We start from the raw sequence: 18,412 nt of genomic DNA on the forward strand, positions 1-18,412 counted from the left end.
CCAAAAATTCGTGTCTTGATGTCGGAACAAATAAATATAACACTACTTAGACACGCTAGGTGGTTGGCGTTCCTGTCTAAAGGGCAGGGCAAATGAGGACAAAAGAAAAAAAAATACCACAATGCAATATGCGGTTAGCAAAAAAGAACCAGGAGAGGTTGAAAGTTTCATATACTACTGAGCCGATTGCCAGAGGATCTAAAAGCAAACTTAAATGCATTATGCGATATTCTGTCCCCTTCTCCAAATGTAAATCTTACATTTTATTTGGGTATGTTTTAATATTGTGGTATGAAAAGCAATAATGGTCTATGAGACTAACCCCTACTAGCCACCTCACGTTTGGCCTCACTTTTCAGGTGGACTGGTTGCACTAAGAGGTATTACTGGCTCCTGCATTATCATGCACCTCATCTTTGATTGCCCCACTGTTGAGAACCATTAATAAGACACGTTGCCTTACAGGTGTGGAAGCTAGCACCCGCCCGAAAAGGGGGAACATTAACACTCTTCTAATGCCAAAGGGCTTGCTGACACACCAATCCTCCGAAGGCTCTGTGAGCACCAGCAGCAGAATGTGTGTGAATTGACACCAGAAAAGAAAAGCTCCGAGCCAGCGGCCTTTAATCCGCACCCCACACGCACAGACACAGTCACTTTTCATGCTGTGCCTCACCCTAAACATTCCCCACACCCTCTCGGCCTGCAGTTTGCCATTGTATGCATTCCAGTGAGTCACCCTGAGAGTGCGCCTGTGCACTCGGAGCAGCAGCAGTCTTTTAGATAGAGATCTTTTAAGGCACGGGCAAAGTGGGCAATTGCCCAGGCCCCCCACCTTCCAAGGGATACTCTGGTAAAGTGATCGGTAGCTTATAATCGAAAGGCTCTCTCTACCTGTCTCTCTCCCTCTCTCTACTTAACCCTACCTCACCCCTCTCTCTCTCTACTCTTCTAACTCTCTTTCTCTACCTACCGTAGCTCCCACTCTGTCTTCTCTCTCGGCGTTACTTTCTCATCCCTTTACCTCTCTCTGTTCCTCTCAACCTGCCTCCTCTTAAATCTTAGTTCTCTGTTTGCCTTGTCTCCACTATTTCCTTACTTCAGTTCGCTCTCGACTTCTCGGTCTTGCTATATCTTATGTTTATTTCTGAACACGTGTTAAACCATTACCTTTCTCACTACGTAACTTTTCTCTCTCCGTGTGAGGAATTCTTTCACCTCTCCCTACCACTCAAAACCTCTTTCTCTGCCTCATCTGTGTGAATCGTGCCTCTATTATTACTTCACATCACTTTTATTTCACCACTATCTCTTTATCTTGCTCTGTCAATCTCTACGTATTGACATCTATCTCTTAACTCTACTCCCTCTACATCACCGTCTATCCCACCTCTTTCACTACACATCTCGGATCCACCTTTCCTTTACCACCTCCTTGTGCTAATATTGACATCCCTACAATCTGACTCCCCTCCATCTCAACTATGTCAACCTCATACCTCTTTTTTGCACCTAAAAGCTATTTCAATCCAACCTTCCAATACTCTACTTAAGTCTCATCTCCGTACCTCATTTCTCGCTCCACCCTTTTGCACCTCCCTTTTCTCTACCTATCCACTCTCTAAATCACCTTTTTACTTTATCTCTCTACCTCACACCAGTTGCTACCTAATCTCTCGGTACCACCCCTTTCTTACTCACTCACTACTTAACCTCTCAATATAGCACATCATTCATTCACTACCTTGCTCTTTATCTCCCCTCTTTCTACCTCTATCGCATCTATCTCACCTCTCACTACTTTACTCCTTTCTCACAGCCTCGCTAACACTACCTCTTTTTCTCTAGTGTGACCTCTATCCCTCCATCACTGTACCTCCCTCACCTTTGTATCTACTCCTCTTTCTACATCTCTCTACCTCACCTCTGTCTCTACCTATCTTTCTCTACCTCACAACTTCCTCTCACCCAGTCTACCACTGCATAAACCTCACCTCTTTCTCTTCCTCATCTGTCTCTACTCATATACCTATTTTCTCTTAACAATTTGTCTTGCTCTTTGTCTGCTCTTACTTGCTCAACCTGTACCCTCTTTATAGGAGCTCTTTTTCTAACTCTCAGTTTTCATTTAACACCTCTACTTCACAGCTTTCTCTATACCTTGCACATGTGTGTCTTTCACTCCGCCACGTTTTAACCTGTCTACCTCTTTCTAACTCTGTCCACTGTATAACACAACCCTCTCCCTCACTCTACATTTCCTTCTCCATATCACTAGCTTTCTCTGCCTCACTATTAAACCTTACCGGTCTCTCTATGTATCTTTCTCTACCTTAATCTGTGTATCTTTCTTTATGGCTATGTCACTTTTTTCTGCCTTATGTTTCTCACTCCCCCACCTATCTCTCTACTTTATCTATGTCTCTACCTCCCTCCTCCCACTATTTTACCTCTAATTATTACCTTTTCTTTTCCTCTCCGTCTAATGCCCCCTCTTATTTCTCTTCCTTCATAGAGCCGGAGTTCGCTGACTGGACAGAGAACTGTACATATAAAATAAGGAGAGGAGTTGCAAGGCAGGTGGAAGAGAATTTAGTAGAAAATTATCAGATTTCACCCGATGGAATGGTGAAAATCCTTTGCGTAGTGCTTTGATTATCTATGTTACCGCAATGTGATAAGGGGTTCATCTGTGAATATTGATACCTGCAAAGTAAAACAATCATTTAAAGCACTATGTGCATGTGTTTTAATAGTACACCATATATCCACGAAGTTCCTCTTTCCTTGTCTTTCCTACACCTCCTTGGAGGAACAGGCTGGTTAAGCACTACATTTCTTGTAAGGTACTTCTGTTCCAAGAACGAAAAGAATAATCAAGGCATAACCAAGCTTTCATTTGGGCTGGTGGACATGGGGCACGTTGAGCTTTTGGCTGTTTTTTGAGTGCCCACGTTTCTGAAAGTTTAATATATAATTCTTTATTGGCTGGGACCATGAGGGCTTGAATTGGTTGAAAATCCATAATAATTTTAAATCTGTTCCAAACAGGGGGCCCAAAAATATGCCTCCAAATGTTTTAAGGGGCCACTGCTTTTAAACTGTGGGAGCAGCAATAGCCAGGCTGTACGTGAACAAAGTATTTAAAAAAGGCCCACAGCAGACTTTGGCCGTTGGGCCTCGGGCAAGGTCGATTGGTCAATGGCTCAATCCAACCTTGCCTATCACTTCTATTTGGAAAAAGATAGTGTATGTGTACAAAGACCTTGTACAGAGAGGACATTGACAGTGCATGTACTGTACAGAAGATAGTACATGTAGGCACATAGGCCTCCCATTGATACTGTGGATACAACAAAGTATGTGTACAGAAGCCTGACAAAGAAGCACACAGAGACTGTATGCAGAGAGGTGTGGAAAAGGGGAGAATATATGGAGTAAGAGCTAAGAGTCCTAACACATGGGAGAAAACAGTTTGTGAACAGAGGACCAGTGCATGGGAGAAAATAGACACTCAGCTCAAGGTATGTGTAATGCATTAGTGTTTATTTTACAACTTATAAATGGGTGCTGTTTTTGTGGTGCATGTGGGCAGTGGTGTAACAAAGGTTTAGGGGCCCCCCTGCAATGTACACGGATGGGCCCCCGTTCCGGATTTTATCTGGAGCGCTCATAACTGAGTACTGTGCTGAGGGGGCCCCCTGCAGCTGGGGGACCCCAGCACCACAGGGTATGCGGGGGCCTGTGTTACGCCCCTGCATGTGGGTGTACATTCAATAGTGTGTGTATGTTTTATGTGTTCTATGCTATACGTACAAAAAGGGGCATAACTTTACCTACCTATATTTTGAAAACCACACACAACTTTTATGTGTAGCTACACATTATAAAAGTGGCACTTACCAGTCTCCACTTCACCAGGGATTCACTACATCAGGAAACCGCCGCTAGGGCAATGCCAGTACAACTGGGTAATCTGAATCAGCTGCACGCAAACTCTCTGACTTGACAGCGACGGAATACTATTAGCCAGCAATGGAGTCCACCGCGTTGACGGAGGTGAGCAGCTTACGCGATGGTAAACAGTCTGTCGATGCGGAAAGCGGTGCAGCCTACACACATCTAAGTACAGCAGACGGGACTCAGTCAGCTTGAAGGAGTACTTGTAACCGCCACCACAGAGGGATGACGGGAGTCCCGCAAGGATCTAAATCAGACCCTGTGTCTATCACTGGGTAATCTAGCAACTTCAGAACTCACTCTGGTCCTGTGTAATCTAGCTACTTCAGAATTCTCTCTGGTACTGGGTAATCTAGCTACTTCACAACTCATACTTAGTTCACAGAGGGTATAATTCAAACTTAAGATCTTGAGTAATACGCACACTTCATACTCAGTCTACTCCAAAAATCGAGCGGGTTGCGATGTTTGGAGCCCAGGTCCTGGGGGCTCTTCAGAGTCAAGGTTCATCTGTCTTCTCCAGACCCCAGGCAGTGAGCCATTACACTCCCTTGGAACTTACCCAATTCCAAATCCGTGGCACTTTGCCCACTCTAGTCCACTGGTACTTCCAGACCCTGCTACTCAAAACCAGTGGCATAACAATAGCCTCTGCAAGCCTAGAGGTGCGTGGGGGCCCGGGCTCCAGTGGCCCCCTCAAGCACTGTGCATGGATTGCAGGCCCCTGGACTGAGAGCTCCTAAATGTAAATGTAAATGTACAGGAATTTATATAGCGCAAATCACCAAGCGGTTTCTAAGCGCTTGCTTAGGGAACCCGTCCTGGTATTCCCCTGTGAGAACCCCGGCAGGGTATCCGCAAGTTGAAAGCCAGGCATCCCGCCGCGAGGGGCAGTTGTGGAGATTAAGCAAGCTATTGCCCAGAGTCGCAGAGTGTGAACCCGTGAATCGAGTAGGCACCGGGGCGAGAATTGTCGAGTCCATGGACATTTTAGGACTCAAGACCCTGCCGAGCCGGGAATTGAACCCTGGTCCCGGGCTGACCTCTGCTTCCAGGTCTGCCTCCTCTAACCTGTGAGCCACACTTCTCCACTAGGTCTGGGTCCTAACTGGGTCTGGAGCGGGGGGTGGGGGGGGGCTCCATGTACCTTGCAGGGGACTTCAAGTTTCGTTATGCCACTGCCCAGACCCTGTGCACTCTGCCAACACCAGGACCAGGTACTCTATCCACTCCATGACCCCAGGTACTCATATCCCAGTTACTGTGCCATCTCTGCGTTGGGCATTATAGACCTGCAACAAGGTGCACAAATCACACCAGCCCACAAGAAGTTCGGTATGAGTCATGGAGAACAGACGTACACCCAGGGATCACTGATCTTGACCGAGAGGGCATACTTGTGCATAATACCCTAGACCTGCATGTGACAACCAAAAAGCACAGACTGGATAGACGGCATACACCCATGCAAGGGAAAGCAGGCATACCCAGTAGAGGTGAGACCTTCATCAGAGTAGCAGTTGACATCCAAAAAGCACTGCTCTCGGAGAGCAGAAGTTAGGTTATGGGAGAGGTGAGCAGGTTTGTAGGAAGATGCACTTAAGACAATGTACTATGGTGCTGGGGTTCTTACCTGTTCCTATTAAGGCATTATACTGCTACAGATTGGACTACAGGAGAGACTTACAAACTCTTGCAAAATATATATGAATTAGAGGCAAGCTATATCCTACCATGTGATACCTGGAGACTCAGGCATATTATTTGATTTTTTTTAAAGAATAAGTACCCTTATAAGTGAAGACAAACAACTTATTGAATTTAAGAGGCATTAGAGCTTCAGGCATAAACAGAGGGTTACACAATTGGATAGAAAGCACCAGGAAATCATGTGTAATGTTAGAGGCTGTGCAACGTATGTTTGAACTGTTAAGAACACACAAAGAAAGAACTTTTGACCTTTATTGGCCTCAACTACTGTTGAACTCTATTTTCATAGGTAAGTATCACTTGGTATCGATCTACAGTCACTGTTACAAGTCACTGTTACACAGACACACAGCTAGATGACTGCTGTGTGACAGACATGATCAAAGACAGACAGATGTATATAGACAGAAGTATGGACACACTAGGGGGTGAGACCAGCACACTAACAAATTCATGGACAGCCGCCATGGACAGCCGACAGATTTAACTTTTATTTAATGCATGTTTTACACTGGTCGCTACCAGATCACAAGAGGGGTGTCCCAACACCTTACTAGAGAGTGAAGCAAACAATAGATGTCGAAGCAGAGTGGGGTGCATGGAGAGGCAGATAAGAAAGAAGGTTTGTTGGGGAGCTCATAAATAGGTAGGACGAGGTAGTCAAGATGGTGAGTTGCTCAATCCATGGAGACATTATGGGAAGTGCCTCAATTTATGGCCAATAAGGTTAGTTGGGTCAGATTTTAGATGCAAATGAGTCGAGCCAGTGTGGTGCAAGTTACGTTTTATCTATGCATAGCTAGTGTAAAATTTGCATTAATCATGGTGAGGCAGCATTTGCCAAATGAGACATGCTTGCTTCGATAGAATTGAGTGTTGGTAGGTATGATGGAGTTTACAAACTATTAACAAGCATTGGAAATGCAATAGGTCTCGCATTAGAGAAGTTGGAGCTATTGGTCTTGTAAATGACAAATATTTTATTTTTTTGTTGGTTTTTAAAATAGCTAAATTTATAGCTTTGTCATTTACAATGCCAATAGTTATAACTTTCGCGAATGTGACACCTATAGCATTTGGAATGCAACATGTTTTGTATTTACGGTACTTAGATGGCAGCTCTGGTCGTTAGTCCACATCTCTAGAGAGCAGGAGAGTGCAGCAGGGGAGAGAAGCACAGCAATGCAATAGGTCTCGCATTAGGAAAGTTTGAGCTATTGGTATTGTAAAGGACACATTTTTTATTTATGTGCTTGTTTTTAAAATAGCGAAAATATTAGCTTTGTTATTTACAATGCCAATAGTTTTATCTTTCGCAAATGTGACACCTATTGTAACACAATATGTGTTGTAGCACTGAGTGGTGTGAGGGGTGTGAGGGTGAGGGGCTTGAGGGGGTGTGAGGGTGAGGGTGAGTGGGTGTGTGAGTGTGTGAGGGTGAGTGGGTGTGTGAGTGTGTGAGGGTGAGTGAGGGGGTGTGAGGGTGGGGGTGTGAGGGTGAGGGTGTGAGGCTGAGTGAGGGTGGGACCTCAGCAGCATGAAATGCCAGCAGTGCACATGTTTTGTATTTGATCTTGATTGTAAAAAAGAAAGTATCATCCACTACAGGACGTATTAATTAACTGGGAGGAAGGTCGCAAAAGTAGCTCTTGGAATAGTGTGACTTTTTTCAAATAATTTTAGGAAATGGCTGCTAGGAATGATCTGACAAATGTGCGTTCGTTTTAAAGGACTTAGTGCTGGTTATTCAAATAGATAGTGAGGAGAGGGGAGAGTGAGGACAGGGGAGAGTGAGGAGAGGGTGGAGGGAGGGGAGAAAGGAGGAGAGAGAGGGGAGAGTGATGAGAGAGGGGGAGAGTATACAGAGAGGAGAGTAGAGTGGAGAAAGGGGAGAGAGTGAGTATAGAGAGGTGAGAGTGAGAGAGTGAGTATAGAGAGGCGAGAGTGAGAGAGTATGGGAGTGAGGATAGAGGGTAGAGGTGAGGAATGAGGGAAGAGTGTGAGGGTGTAGAGGGAGGGGAGAGAGAGAGGAGAGGGGATAAAGGGGAGAGAGTTAGGGGAGAGTGAGAAGAGAGGGAGGAGGGGATGTTGAGGAGAGAGGGAAGATGGGAGGGGTGGAAGAGTTTTTTTCCACTTTTCAAAAGCCTTTTAAAAATAGTTTACAGGAATCTACAAAGATATGCGTGTCAGTGAAATCATTTAATAAAATACACTGAGATTATTTTAAAATTCAGGTCACGTTGCAAAAAAACGTAAAAAAGCAATTATAGCGCAGGCTCAAAGAAGACAATTGTCCGATTCATGGAGGAGACTAAAATCTGTTTGGAAAGGCCTAAGAATATATACTGTTTGACGAGTGGATCCGTAGAGAATCAAAGAAGGAAGAGAAGGACCATAGGTTTCATATTCTTATAAATAAGACCCAAGTATTTACATTGGGAATGGGAATTAAATGATAGAAGTATCAACTGCCAAATACCTGAACCTAACTCGCTCGCTCTCATACTGTTTTTTTCTGGATTTTGGAAATGCAACAATTAACCTGCTGACACAATAAAAGGTAAATGTGCTGATTTAAGTAATGCTGCATGAATGCTAGTGAGTGGGAAAGCTGCTTAAAGAGTTTAGAAGGGGGAGGAATGTTCCCAGTGCCTTGTCCTTATAGTTTAAACAGCTGCTGGGAGAGGGATTGGGGATGCACAGGCACAGCTTGTGGTTTCACGGCGTCTGTCATGGGCTCTGTATGGGGTGGATCGACAAATTATTTAAAACTGTGGTGCACATTAGCACAACGAAAAAATGGGTGGGCGGGGGTGTTGTCGATTATAGCATGTGCTATTATTCACTTATTGTCCCATGTGCTTTTCCTTAACTATAACATGTTGTACTTGCCAAATGGTATTACGATGTTATGTTAAAATGTGGACATTATACATATGTACGGGACTGGAGAGAGTTGCTTATGTGCTGCTCTCAGTGTTCAGCTGGGGCATTATATGCAATACAAAGCTTAACTTAGACTACCGTGTGAGCGGAAATTATTACAATTAATGGCGATGAGCTGCTCAAGGCCTCAGGAATGGAACTCATGGTGTTGGATGAAAGGGTAAGGCACAGTGCAATTTTGAAGTACATACGTTTGTGAAGAATACAGAAGAAAACGAGATCCGTCCGAAACAGAAAATTTAAACAAGTGTTCGGTTGAAAACGAGGAACGTCCAAAACAGAAAATTGGTCAGAAAATTATAGTGCATGTTCGGATGCAGGCTTCTACTAAATAAACAATATTGGATGAACGTACATTGAATGGCAGTTAAATCCATGAAGCAGTTGAATCAATTCAGGAGAGAAGAGCCTCTGGCACAGAGTGAGTGAAAGAGGAAACCCTGTGACGTAGTTACTACGATGCAAGTAACTGGAGGTGTCTCACGCATTGTTAAACAACGTGGAGGCCAGTTCAGAAGGAAAACAAGTTAAACAAGTTCAATAAGGAGACACGGCCTGGCGGCCGTGAAACTGAAAGCACGGCCGGCCGGCCGTGAAAGCCTTTGACGCTGCAGGGGGTGGAGCAGCACCAAGCTGGGCAACAGATGGCTGGCGATTTGATGCTGTGCACGCGCATTTTAGGTCCATGCGCTTGCGCATGGACCTAAAAGCGCACGGGCACAGCATCAAATCGCCAGTCTAGGTAAAGTCTGTTTAAGCCCCTATAGTCTCGCTCCGCTCAATGCGCATGCGCATTGAGAGGCAAGACCTAAAAAGCAGTATAACTTTGCTCTGGCATCAAGTAGAAGCCAAATTATGTTGTGAAAGTATTACTGTGATGTGTTCTCAACAGTTTAAGCCTACTGAAAATATGGTCTGCAAAATTTAGAAGTTAAGTGGGTTTCAGTTTGGTGCAATCCTAGGTGCAGCAATTGAGGCGAGAGTGACAAGGCAATGGTTGCAATACTGAGGTACTTTAATCTGTCCTGATGTATGTTGGACAGAGTAGAGATGAGGCTCCAACAGCACTCTGGTGTGAGCATGGAAATTAGTTCTATGTTTATTTATACATCTTTAGGTGTGATTAGTTTATTCTTATTTCCCTTTGGTAGACAGTTTGTTTTGGTGTCCTTCTGGCGGTAACAAAATGGCATGCATCCAATTTTAGACTGGTTGAAGACGTCTGACTAACATATGCAAGTCTTGTGAACCCTTCAGACTGAAAGATAAGTTGTTGACATACTGGTCTAATGATACTCTAGCTGCTCAGCCTAGATCACCACTGGAGAAGATGGCAACACATTGAAGAGGAAAGCTGAGATTAAGGATCCACGAGGTTCTAGTTGATGAGAAGCGAACTTGGACAAACTGAAAAGGCGGGCTGAAAGACTCAATAGACAGGTGAACATTTGGATGGGCCGACAGACAGGAGTGAGGGAACCATCATACTTGCATTTGGATGAGTAGAAAAGAAACGCATATGGACTAGAATGAAGGATAAAGGAACAGATGTACACCAGAGTAGGACTGGGAGGAGAAAATAGGCCAGGGCACCGAAAAGAAAGTGGCCCCCATTACAGCATCAAATAGCTAAAAAAAATGACCCACATTTGCAAATGGGGAAAGTTTCGAACTTGTAAAGTCTAGCTGTATAAGTGTTTTGCCAGGTCGCATAGGCTGCATGCATTTGTGCAAGCTGCAGGTATTATTTTTGACAATATCACGGACATAAACAGTAACCGGTCCACCGGACCATAAAACAGGCTCGCAAACAGTCATAAAACAGCCCACACACAGATCTGTTGAAAATGCCCATTAGGAATTGCGTAATGGCCCTATAGACCAGTCCGACACGGGTGGTCAGGCAGATGTTTAGGATGAACAAACAGGGGGTTAACGATGGTTGGACAACTAGGAAGAACTGTGGTTGGAGACAAATGGACAAACAAGAGAGACATATAAACATGATAGGCATACAAATAGATGTACTGATGGATGAATGGGCAGGCAGAAAAAAAACAGACAGATACACTGACAGGCGGACAGAACAGATGAATGGGTACTTACCTTGGCTAAAGCTTCTGCTTGCTTTGGGCTGAGATCGCCCACTCTCCCACTCATGGTGTCAAAGACTGAGGGTCTCCGTGGCTGTCGCTGATGCGGCTCAGCCTGTCTCCCTCCTGAGCAGTTCCTGTATCACTGATCTTTTCTCACTGTGCCTGGATCTCTCTGTCCCGTCTCTTTCTCTCTCGGCTCGTTCTCTCTCTCATAGACACACTCTCTTTAGCATCAAAACCTCATGCTCTATCTGGCCCAGTCTTCCCCTCAGTGCCCTGCCCTAGCTCACACTGCCGTTCTCTGTTTTCATCAAGTCTCCCTCTTTTCTTCTCCGTTCCGCCTTCTCTGCTCTGTCAGACACTTCCTCTGTTCCGGCCTCTTGTCTCTCCTAGCAGCTTCCCCTATCCTTTACAGAGCTCCGGCTCTGCCTGCCTCTCTCTCACACACAGAGCCTCCCTGCTCTTCTGTCTAAACCTTTAGCTGATTTCCTTTGGCAGATGACAGGTCACAGGGCCGTAGCTCCGCCTTTTAAAGCGGCCCGCTTCCTTCCCGCCAACCGTCCTGAGATGTGGACACTGGGCTGGTGGTGGGGCGTGAGAGAGGAGGCGACTGTATGCCAGGGGCGGGACTGCTGTGTAGCCCGCCGTGGGCATGGGAGGCGGAGTTAGGACTCAGGGAAACCTTTGAAAACAGGATTTAACATCGACCGAATGAATACAGGTGAAAGACAGGACCGTGCACGAGCACAGCCATTTGTCCTCCTCCAACTTGAATATAAACTGCCATTAAAAGTCAGCCTTACCTTAAGCTTCCGAGGCCGGTTCCTTGGACATCAACGCACTTTACGTCAGGGGTAGCAGGTGACGCACCACGCACCGTTTCACTCAGATGACGTCTCAGGAATGAGTGACCCCTCAAATGTTGAACAGTGTCACGGGTGTGGCTAAAGTGCCACGTGAAGGTGAGCGAGTGTCCTTTGACTTATCAACATTGATTATTTTGAAGAGGTGCAGCGCAGAGCCTGGGATGATGAGAGCATGCATTTATAACCTTTTCTAAGAAGTTGCGAACTGGGATACTCTAAATAACAAGGACCTGCGATTCAACTGCTGCATCTGATAACATAGAACACCAAAATAATCTACACAAAAAGCAGGTTTCCCAACTGACAGCAGCAGGACTTTCAGGATGCTGACTTAGAATAAGACATAAACAAGAATGCTGTCAGAACTTGCACATTCACTAATTCATCCTCCTGTATATAACTGCCACGTTTCAGGTTGTTTATGTCTGACATTACGTTAAGAATATTCCACACGTCGTAGGTGTATTCCAAGATTCTTTTATTATTCTAAGCACCAACACACGCTCCGGGAGACGGAGCGTATAACCTCAACGGACTGCCACCAGCTGTCTTCTGTCAACATTCCAGAGTTGACAGCTGGTGACGTAGGCAACAGGGTACGGAATCCTGTAGAGGACAAGAGGCAATCACAACACATCCTCCTCCCTGAGGAAGAAATAAAACATGGAGAGAGAAAAGAGAGTGACAGAGAGAAAAACGGAGGGAGGAGAAAGAATGGAAAAAGATTATAAGTAGTAGATCTGGAAACTGGAGTAAGAACTAATTGTTTACATTGCAAAGCTACTCACAAACATAATCTGACAGTTTAACCGGTGCAATAACCTCCTTCCTGTCCTGTTGGTAGTTTGGTGAGAGACCTGGTTGGAAACAGGTGTGGGTGGCAACCTCCTACCGGTATTCCCTGCGCCTGAACTAAACTACTCACAACGACTGGGAGAGATACCACTAAACTCACTAGTGGGAGGCTGTAATGTAATGTAACTGTGTCACGCCGCGCGCTACACCTCGCGGCGTGTGTTCTTTATCATTAAAGGGCTTGGCTCGTGTTCAGACCACGAGCCACGGCCCGAGCTGTAATTGTTGTGTTTCAAATGTGTTGCCTCCCGTGCATGGTCGGCTGAGTCCATCGGTTGGCCATTGTAACCGTTCGCTTTCAGATGACCAGACGCTCATGTACGGGTGGAGTTATCTATATGGATTAAACTTCACTTACTCATCTTTCTGAGTTTCCTGAGTAAATCCTTCGACGTCCTGCTTAATTTACCACATAATTTGGCGACGATCGGGAGACTCCACCCCACCTACGCCGAATTTTGTATTTATCCGGCACCTCATCGTCAGCGTTGTCTTCAAAGGTTTTCTACTAATAAGAAAGACTCCTCAAGACAGCCGATTTTAATAGGCTATTGAAGGTTGAAACCGTCCCTTCAATCCCCGGGTTTGTTTTTCTTTCTTTCCTTAACAAACCCCGCCTATTGGTCGGTTACAATCTGCTGCTTCAAACGATTCACCTCATTGGACCTTCGTCCTTTTATTTCCTGGAGGTATCGTGGGAATCAAGACGACACAACAAGGTACTGTTATCTTTAATTTTACTTTTCAAGCGTATCTTCAACGATACGCACGTTCTTCGTGGAAGCTCCTTAATTAATCATCGCGTATCCTTTCAGCGATACGCACGCTTCCATTCACTGGTTCATTCATGTTGTGTTACTGCGTATCCTTTCAGCGATACGCACGCTTCCATTCACTGGTTCATTCATGTTGTGTTACCGCGTATTTCTGCAGCGATACGCACGCTCTGGAAATTAAGCATATTTGTTGACTTCAGCGATACACACGCTTATAAAACGGGCATATTTACTCTTCAATTTCTACAGCGATATGCACGCTTATAAAACGGGCATATTTACTCTTCAATTTCTACAGCGATATGCAAGTTTATAAAACGGGCATATTTATTTTTCAATTTCTACAGCGATATGCACGCTTATAAAACTGACATATTTATTATTCATTTCCTTCAGCGTTTTACACGTTTTTAAATCTGGCTTACTTACTGTGTTTTTACTACTGTAATTCACACTGGTTTTAACGTTTCAATTTGTTGTTTTTCCTGTTCAATTTATTTACTAATTCTTTTATTGTACATTTCATTGTCACTCTTTCTTATACATTGACAACATGGCTAATAGTCAGTGGCATCAGATTACACAACCTCCGCCTTTCTTGAGTAAACCTGGTACTCCTGACATAATTTGGTCCGAGTGGTTCGGTTTATTTGAGAACCATTTGATTGCCATTGATGCTACTGACTATTCTGCTCAAAGAAAGTTCGCTATTCTTTTTGGTTGCTTAGGCCAGGCTGGCCAGCGAATTTTTAAGAGTATTATCCCTATAGCTCCTCCTATTTCTAATGATGAGAGTGGGGATAACCCTTGGAATGTATATATTGAAGCCATTGCCAGACTTAAAAAACAATTCTGTGATGAGCCTAATATCATGCTGGAGCGACACAATTTTTATTCCAGGAAACAAAAAGATGATGAGAAGGTAGAAGAATACATCGCGGCTCTCAGAGTATTAGCTATCACTTGTAATTTTGAACCTTCTCCAGATAGTTTTATTATGGACCAATTTGTATTCAACTGCGCTTCTAGAAAGATTAAACAAAGAATTCTGGGATGTAAAAACCCATCTTTAACTGAAGTCATCGATCTCGCCCTAAGCATCGAACGCTCTACTTTAACTAGTAAAGTAGTGATGGAACCATCCAAACAAGCGGTTAATGTTATAGATTATTATGACTCTGATCAAGAAGAGGCTATTTGTTCCATTACTAACAAAAACAGGATTCAAACCAACAAAACTTTTCAAAAGAAAAAGAACTTCTTCTGTTATAGATGCGGTTCAAAGGATCATATTGGAAATGCCCCGAATTGTCCTGCACTCAAGAAACGTTGTTCTATCTACAAAAAAATTGGGTATTTTCAAGGGGTTGGCAGATTCGCTAAGAAACCCCCTAATGTAAATATGATTGATGTAGATGCATGTTCGGATTCTTTTATGAACATTGTTGTTACTTTAGATTTCAATGGCGATATTGACTCCATTAAGGTCCCTCTTTGTTTCGCTATTATTGACAATGTTCATCTCCAAGTTATGGCAGATTCAGGTTCTCCATTTACAATTCTTAGGGATTCAACTTTTTATGAAAAGTGGGACAAAAGAATTGTGTTGATTGAGTCGGATGTCAATCCAAGGGCATTTGGTGAGAAGGATATTAACATGCTGGGTTACTTTGAAGGATTAGTTCAATGCCTTGGAAGAGAGACCGTCACTAAAATTTATGTAGCTGAAAAAGGTAAAGACATTGTAGGTTGGAAAGACCTAGCTAAGATGGGTCTTTATTTAGTTCCCGGAGATGAAAACCCCATCAAAGTTGGGAAGTTACCTAATTTCAAAACTGATCTTCCTATTGCTGTCGTAGAGAGCCCTAGTATAGAGAGCCCTAGTATAGAGAGCCCTAGTATAGACATACAAAACATTGTATCAGAATTTAAACCTGTTTTTAAGGAAATGGTGGGGAGCGTGAAAGGATTCGAACACAAGATTAGACTGATACCTGGAGCTCAGCCTATAGCTCATAAAGTTAGAGCAGTTCCATTGAGTGTCAGATCAGAATTGAAAGAAATGCTGAATGATCTATGTAAACAAGGCATCATTGCACCTGTTAATTCTTCTCAATGGGTCGCACCAATTGTTGTTGCCCGTAAAAAGACAGGAGAAATTAGGTTATGCGCGGATTTACGCTCTTTAAATAAGAACATAATCGTTGACTGTCACCCGCTACCTAGAATTCACGAGCTTCTGGCAAACATAGGCGACGCAAAATGGTTTTCACTGATGGATCTCAGGTCAGCGTACCACCAAGTGTCATTGGCTAAGGAATCCCAAGAACTTACATCTTTCATCACCCCATTTGGAGCTTTCAAATTTCTTCACCTTCCTTTTGGTTTAGCGTCCGCTGGTAGCGTTTTCCAGAAGCTGATGGATGTATTATTTCAAGGAATAGCAGGTGTGCAGGCATATCTTGATGATATTTTGATTTTTGCAAAAACTTTAAACGAACATAATGTTATTCTCAGGAATGTTCTTTCAATTTTGATGTCTAGGAATATGACTGTTCGCAGTGATAAATGCAAGTTTGCAGTGAACAAAATTGATTATTTGGGTCATACGGTCTCAGACCAAGGTATCACTCCCAAATTCTCAGTTATTAGAGCCATTGAGGATGCAAAGCCCCCTCCTGATAAAGATGCTTTACGTTCCTTCCTTGGATTAGCAGAGTACTATGCTAGGTTTGTTCAATCATACTCACAACTAGTTGAACCATTAAGACATCTTTTGAGAAAAGGGTCCACTTTTATTTGGACGGATGAGTTGAATAAGGTTTTTTGTGAGATTAAAAAAATGATAGTTTCTGCAAAGGCAATACATGCTTTCAGGGAGGATGCTGTCTCAGTTATCACGGTTGACGCGAGCATTTCTGGTCTTGGGGCAGTTCTTACACAAAAAGTTAATGGTCAGGAGCAAACAGTGGCGTTTGCGTCTAGAGCACTTAAAGACTTCGATTAAAGATATAGCACAATTGAGAGGGAAGCCCTAGCTTGTGCATGGGCGGTCCACAAGTTCAAAATGTACATTTGGGGTAGAAAATTCGAGTTGGTTACTGACCACAAACCCCTAATTTATATTTTCAATAAGTCCAATTCTGCTTCCATGTCGGCACGGCTTATGAGATTAGTTTCAAAATTACAGGAGTTTAATTTTACCGTTAAGCATATTGTAGGAGGTAAGAACTTTCGTGCTGATTGCTTATCCAGGATGGCTATGGTCAAGGACGATGATGAGGATTTTCTAGTGGAGGATGTGGAATGTGTAACTCTTGTGGACGCTGTGGATGAAATTAGTGATGTGATCTCAGAGAATGATTGGAAGGAAGCCACCTCTCTGGACAATGTGCTGTTGAAAGTTGTTGAGTTTATCACGCATTGTTGGCCCGAACCCAGGGGTTTGAGTGGCGATTTGCGTTGTTTTGCTCAAATCGCAGAGGAACTTTCCGTTGAGAACGGTATAGTTCGAAGAGGTGAGAAATTTGTTCCTCCTTTTAAATTGAGAGAATCCATTATTAATAAGGCACATCAAGGTCATTTAGGGGCGACTAAGACATCCATGCGTATTAAACAACACTATTGGTGGCCATCAATAGATTCCCAAGTCAAGAGTTTGATTGATTCCTGCCCAGAGTGTTTGTTGTCTGACAAACATTGGCGTACGTTAAAAGTACCTTTGCACCCGACTGAATTTCCTAACTCCCCTTGGGAGAAAGTTGGGGTAGATTTTTCAGGTCCGTATTCCATTCTCCAACCATAATTTTTCTCAAGAAAGTTTTTGATTTAGAAGGGTCTCCAAGATTTATCGTCACGGATAATGGGACTCATTTTGTTTCCGATAAAATATGTAAATTTTTGAAGCAATTGGATATTAAACAATTGAAGGTAGCACTATATTCCCCAGCTTCGAACGGTCTTGTTGAGAGGGGGAATAAAGTAATTAAAGAAGTTGTCCAGACTGCGGTATCTTGTGGTTACAGAGTAGCAGAGTTTGTGAAGCAAAAAGTTTGGCACTATAATACTTCTCCTCATTGCGTGACTGGTGTCTCCCCGTTTTCTTTGCTGAGAGGGAGAGAGAATCGTTCTGTCTTATTTCCTTCTTGGTTGCACCAGGATTCTGCAGGGAAGTCTGTTGATTTTGACTCGGTTAAGAAAGCTGTCTTAGAGAAACAAAATCAAATGAAATTACATTTTGATGGGACTTCAGATAGCAAACTGGTGGATGTTCTAGTTGGTGACTGGGTTTTAATCAAGAATCCTGGAAGAGTAGTTAAAGGACGTTCAAAATTTTTTGCCCCTGTCCAGGTTGTAAAAGTTAGCAAGGGAGCGGCTTTCCTGGGAAAAAAGGGTTGGTGGAATAAGCGCCAATTAGTGAAGCTGTCTGACCATCAAGCTGATATCATCAAAAGTAAGAAGTGTGGAGATAGGTTGGATAATTTGGATTGGAGTTTTTGGCTGGATGCTCCTTCTGATTCTTCTGTTTCTAGCCATTCCTTTCTGCAACTTCCTGTGGTGCGCTTAGCAAACTCTTCAAGGGTTGTCAATATTCAAAATTCTACTGTTGGCAAAAATGTTTCTTCTTTTGGTAGACGTATCAGGGCTCCGGAAAGATATAACGAATTTGTTAGATTCTAGTTATTTTTATTTCTTTTTATTTTGCTATTTTGTTCTCTGTTGTAAGGGGGAAGGTGGTGTAATGTAATGTAACTGTGTCACGCCGCGCGCTACACCTCGCGGCGTGTGTTCTTTATCATTAAAGGGCTTGGCTCGTGTTCAGACCACGAGCCACGGCCCGAGCTGTAATTGTTGTGTTTCAAATGTGTTGCCTCCCGTGTATGGTCGGCTGAGTCCATCGGTTGGCCATTGTAACCGTTGGCTTTCAGATGACCAGACGCTCATGTACGGGTGGAGTTATCTATATGGATTAAACTTCACTTACTCATCTTTCTGAGTTTCCTGAGTAAATCCTTCGACGTCCTGCTTAATTTACCACAGAGGCCCAGCAGTGTTTGAGCCTTGAGGTTCACCGTCCGTCTCCTCATCTGACTATCCGGTAAACGCTCTCCTAGAACCCTGAATATATTCTTGCATCATGTTGTCAGGGTCCACTTTTGTGTTTTTGCACTGTGACAGGGCTGAGAAGTGCCACAGTTTGCCA

At 43.7% G+C, this 18,412-nt stretch overlaps 1 protein-coding gene across 2 annotated transcripts in view; it reads right to left on the reverse strand.

Annotated features, from left to right (window-relative positions):
* LOC147679626 (SEC14-like protein 2) overlaps nucleotides 1-11,290 on the reverse strand; it is a 501,045-nt gene extending 489,755 nt beyond the window's left edge. Inside the window, exon 1 of one of the 2 annotated variants that reach the window (XM_086943203.1) lies at nucleotides 10,723-11,290. In XM_086943203.1, coding sequence (XP_086799329.1) covers nucleotides 10,723-10,776 — 54 coding nt within the window. In that variant the 5' untranslated portion in view covers nucleotides 10,777-11,290. The remainder of the gene's footprint in view (nucleotides 1-10,722) is intronic. The other variant, XM_086943204.1, reaches the window with a different exon arrangement.
* Nucleotides 11,291-18,412: the final 7,122 nt, after the last annotated feature.

The sequence above is a fragment of the Lissotriton vulgaris genome, chromosome 11, assembly GCF_964263255.1.
Source record: "Lissotriton vulgaris chromosome 11, aLisVul1.2, whole genome shotgun sequence".
Taxonomy (NCBI): Eukaryota; Metazoa; Chordata; class Amphibia; order Caudata; family Salamandridae; genus Lissotriton; species Lissotriton vulgaris.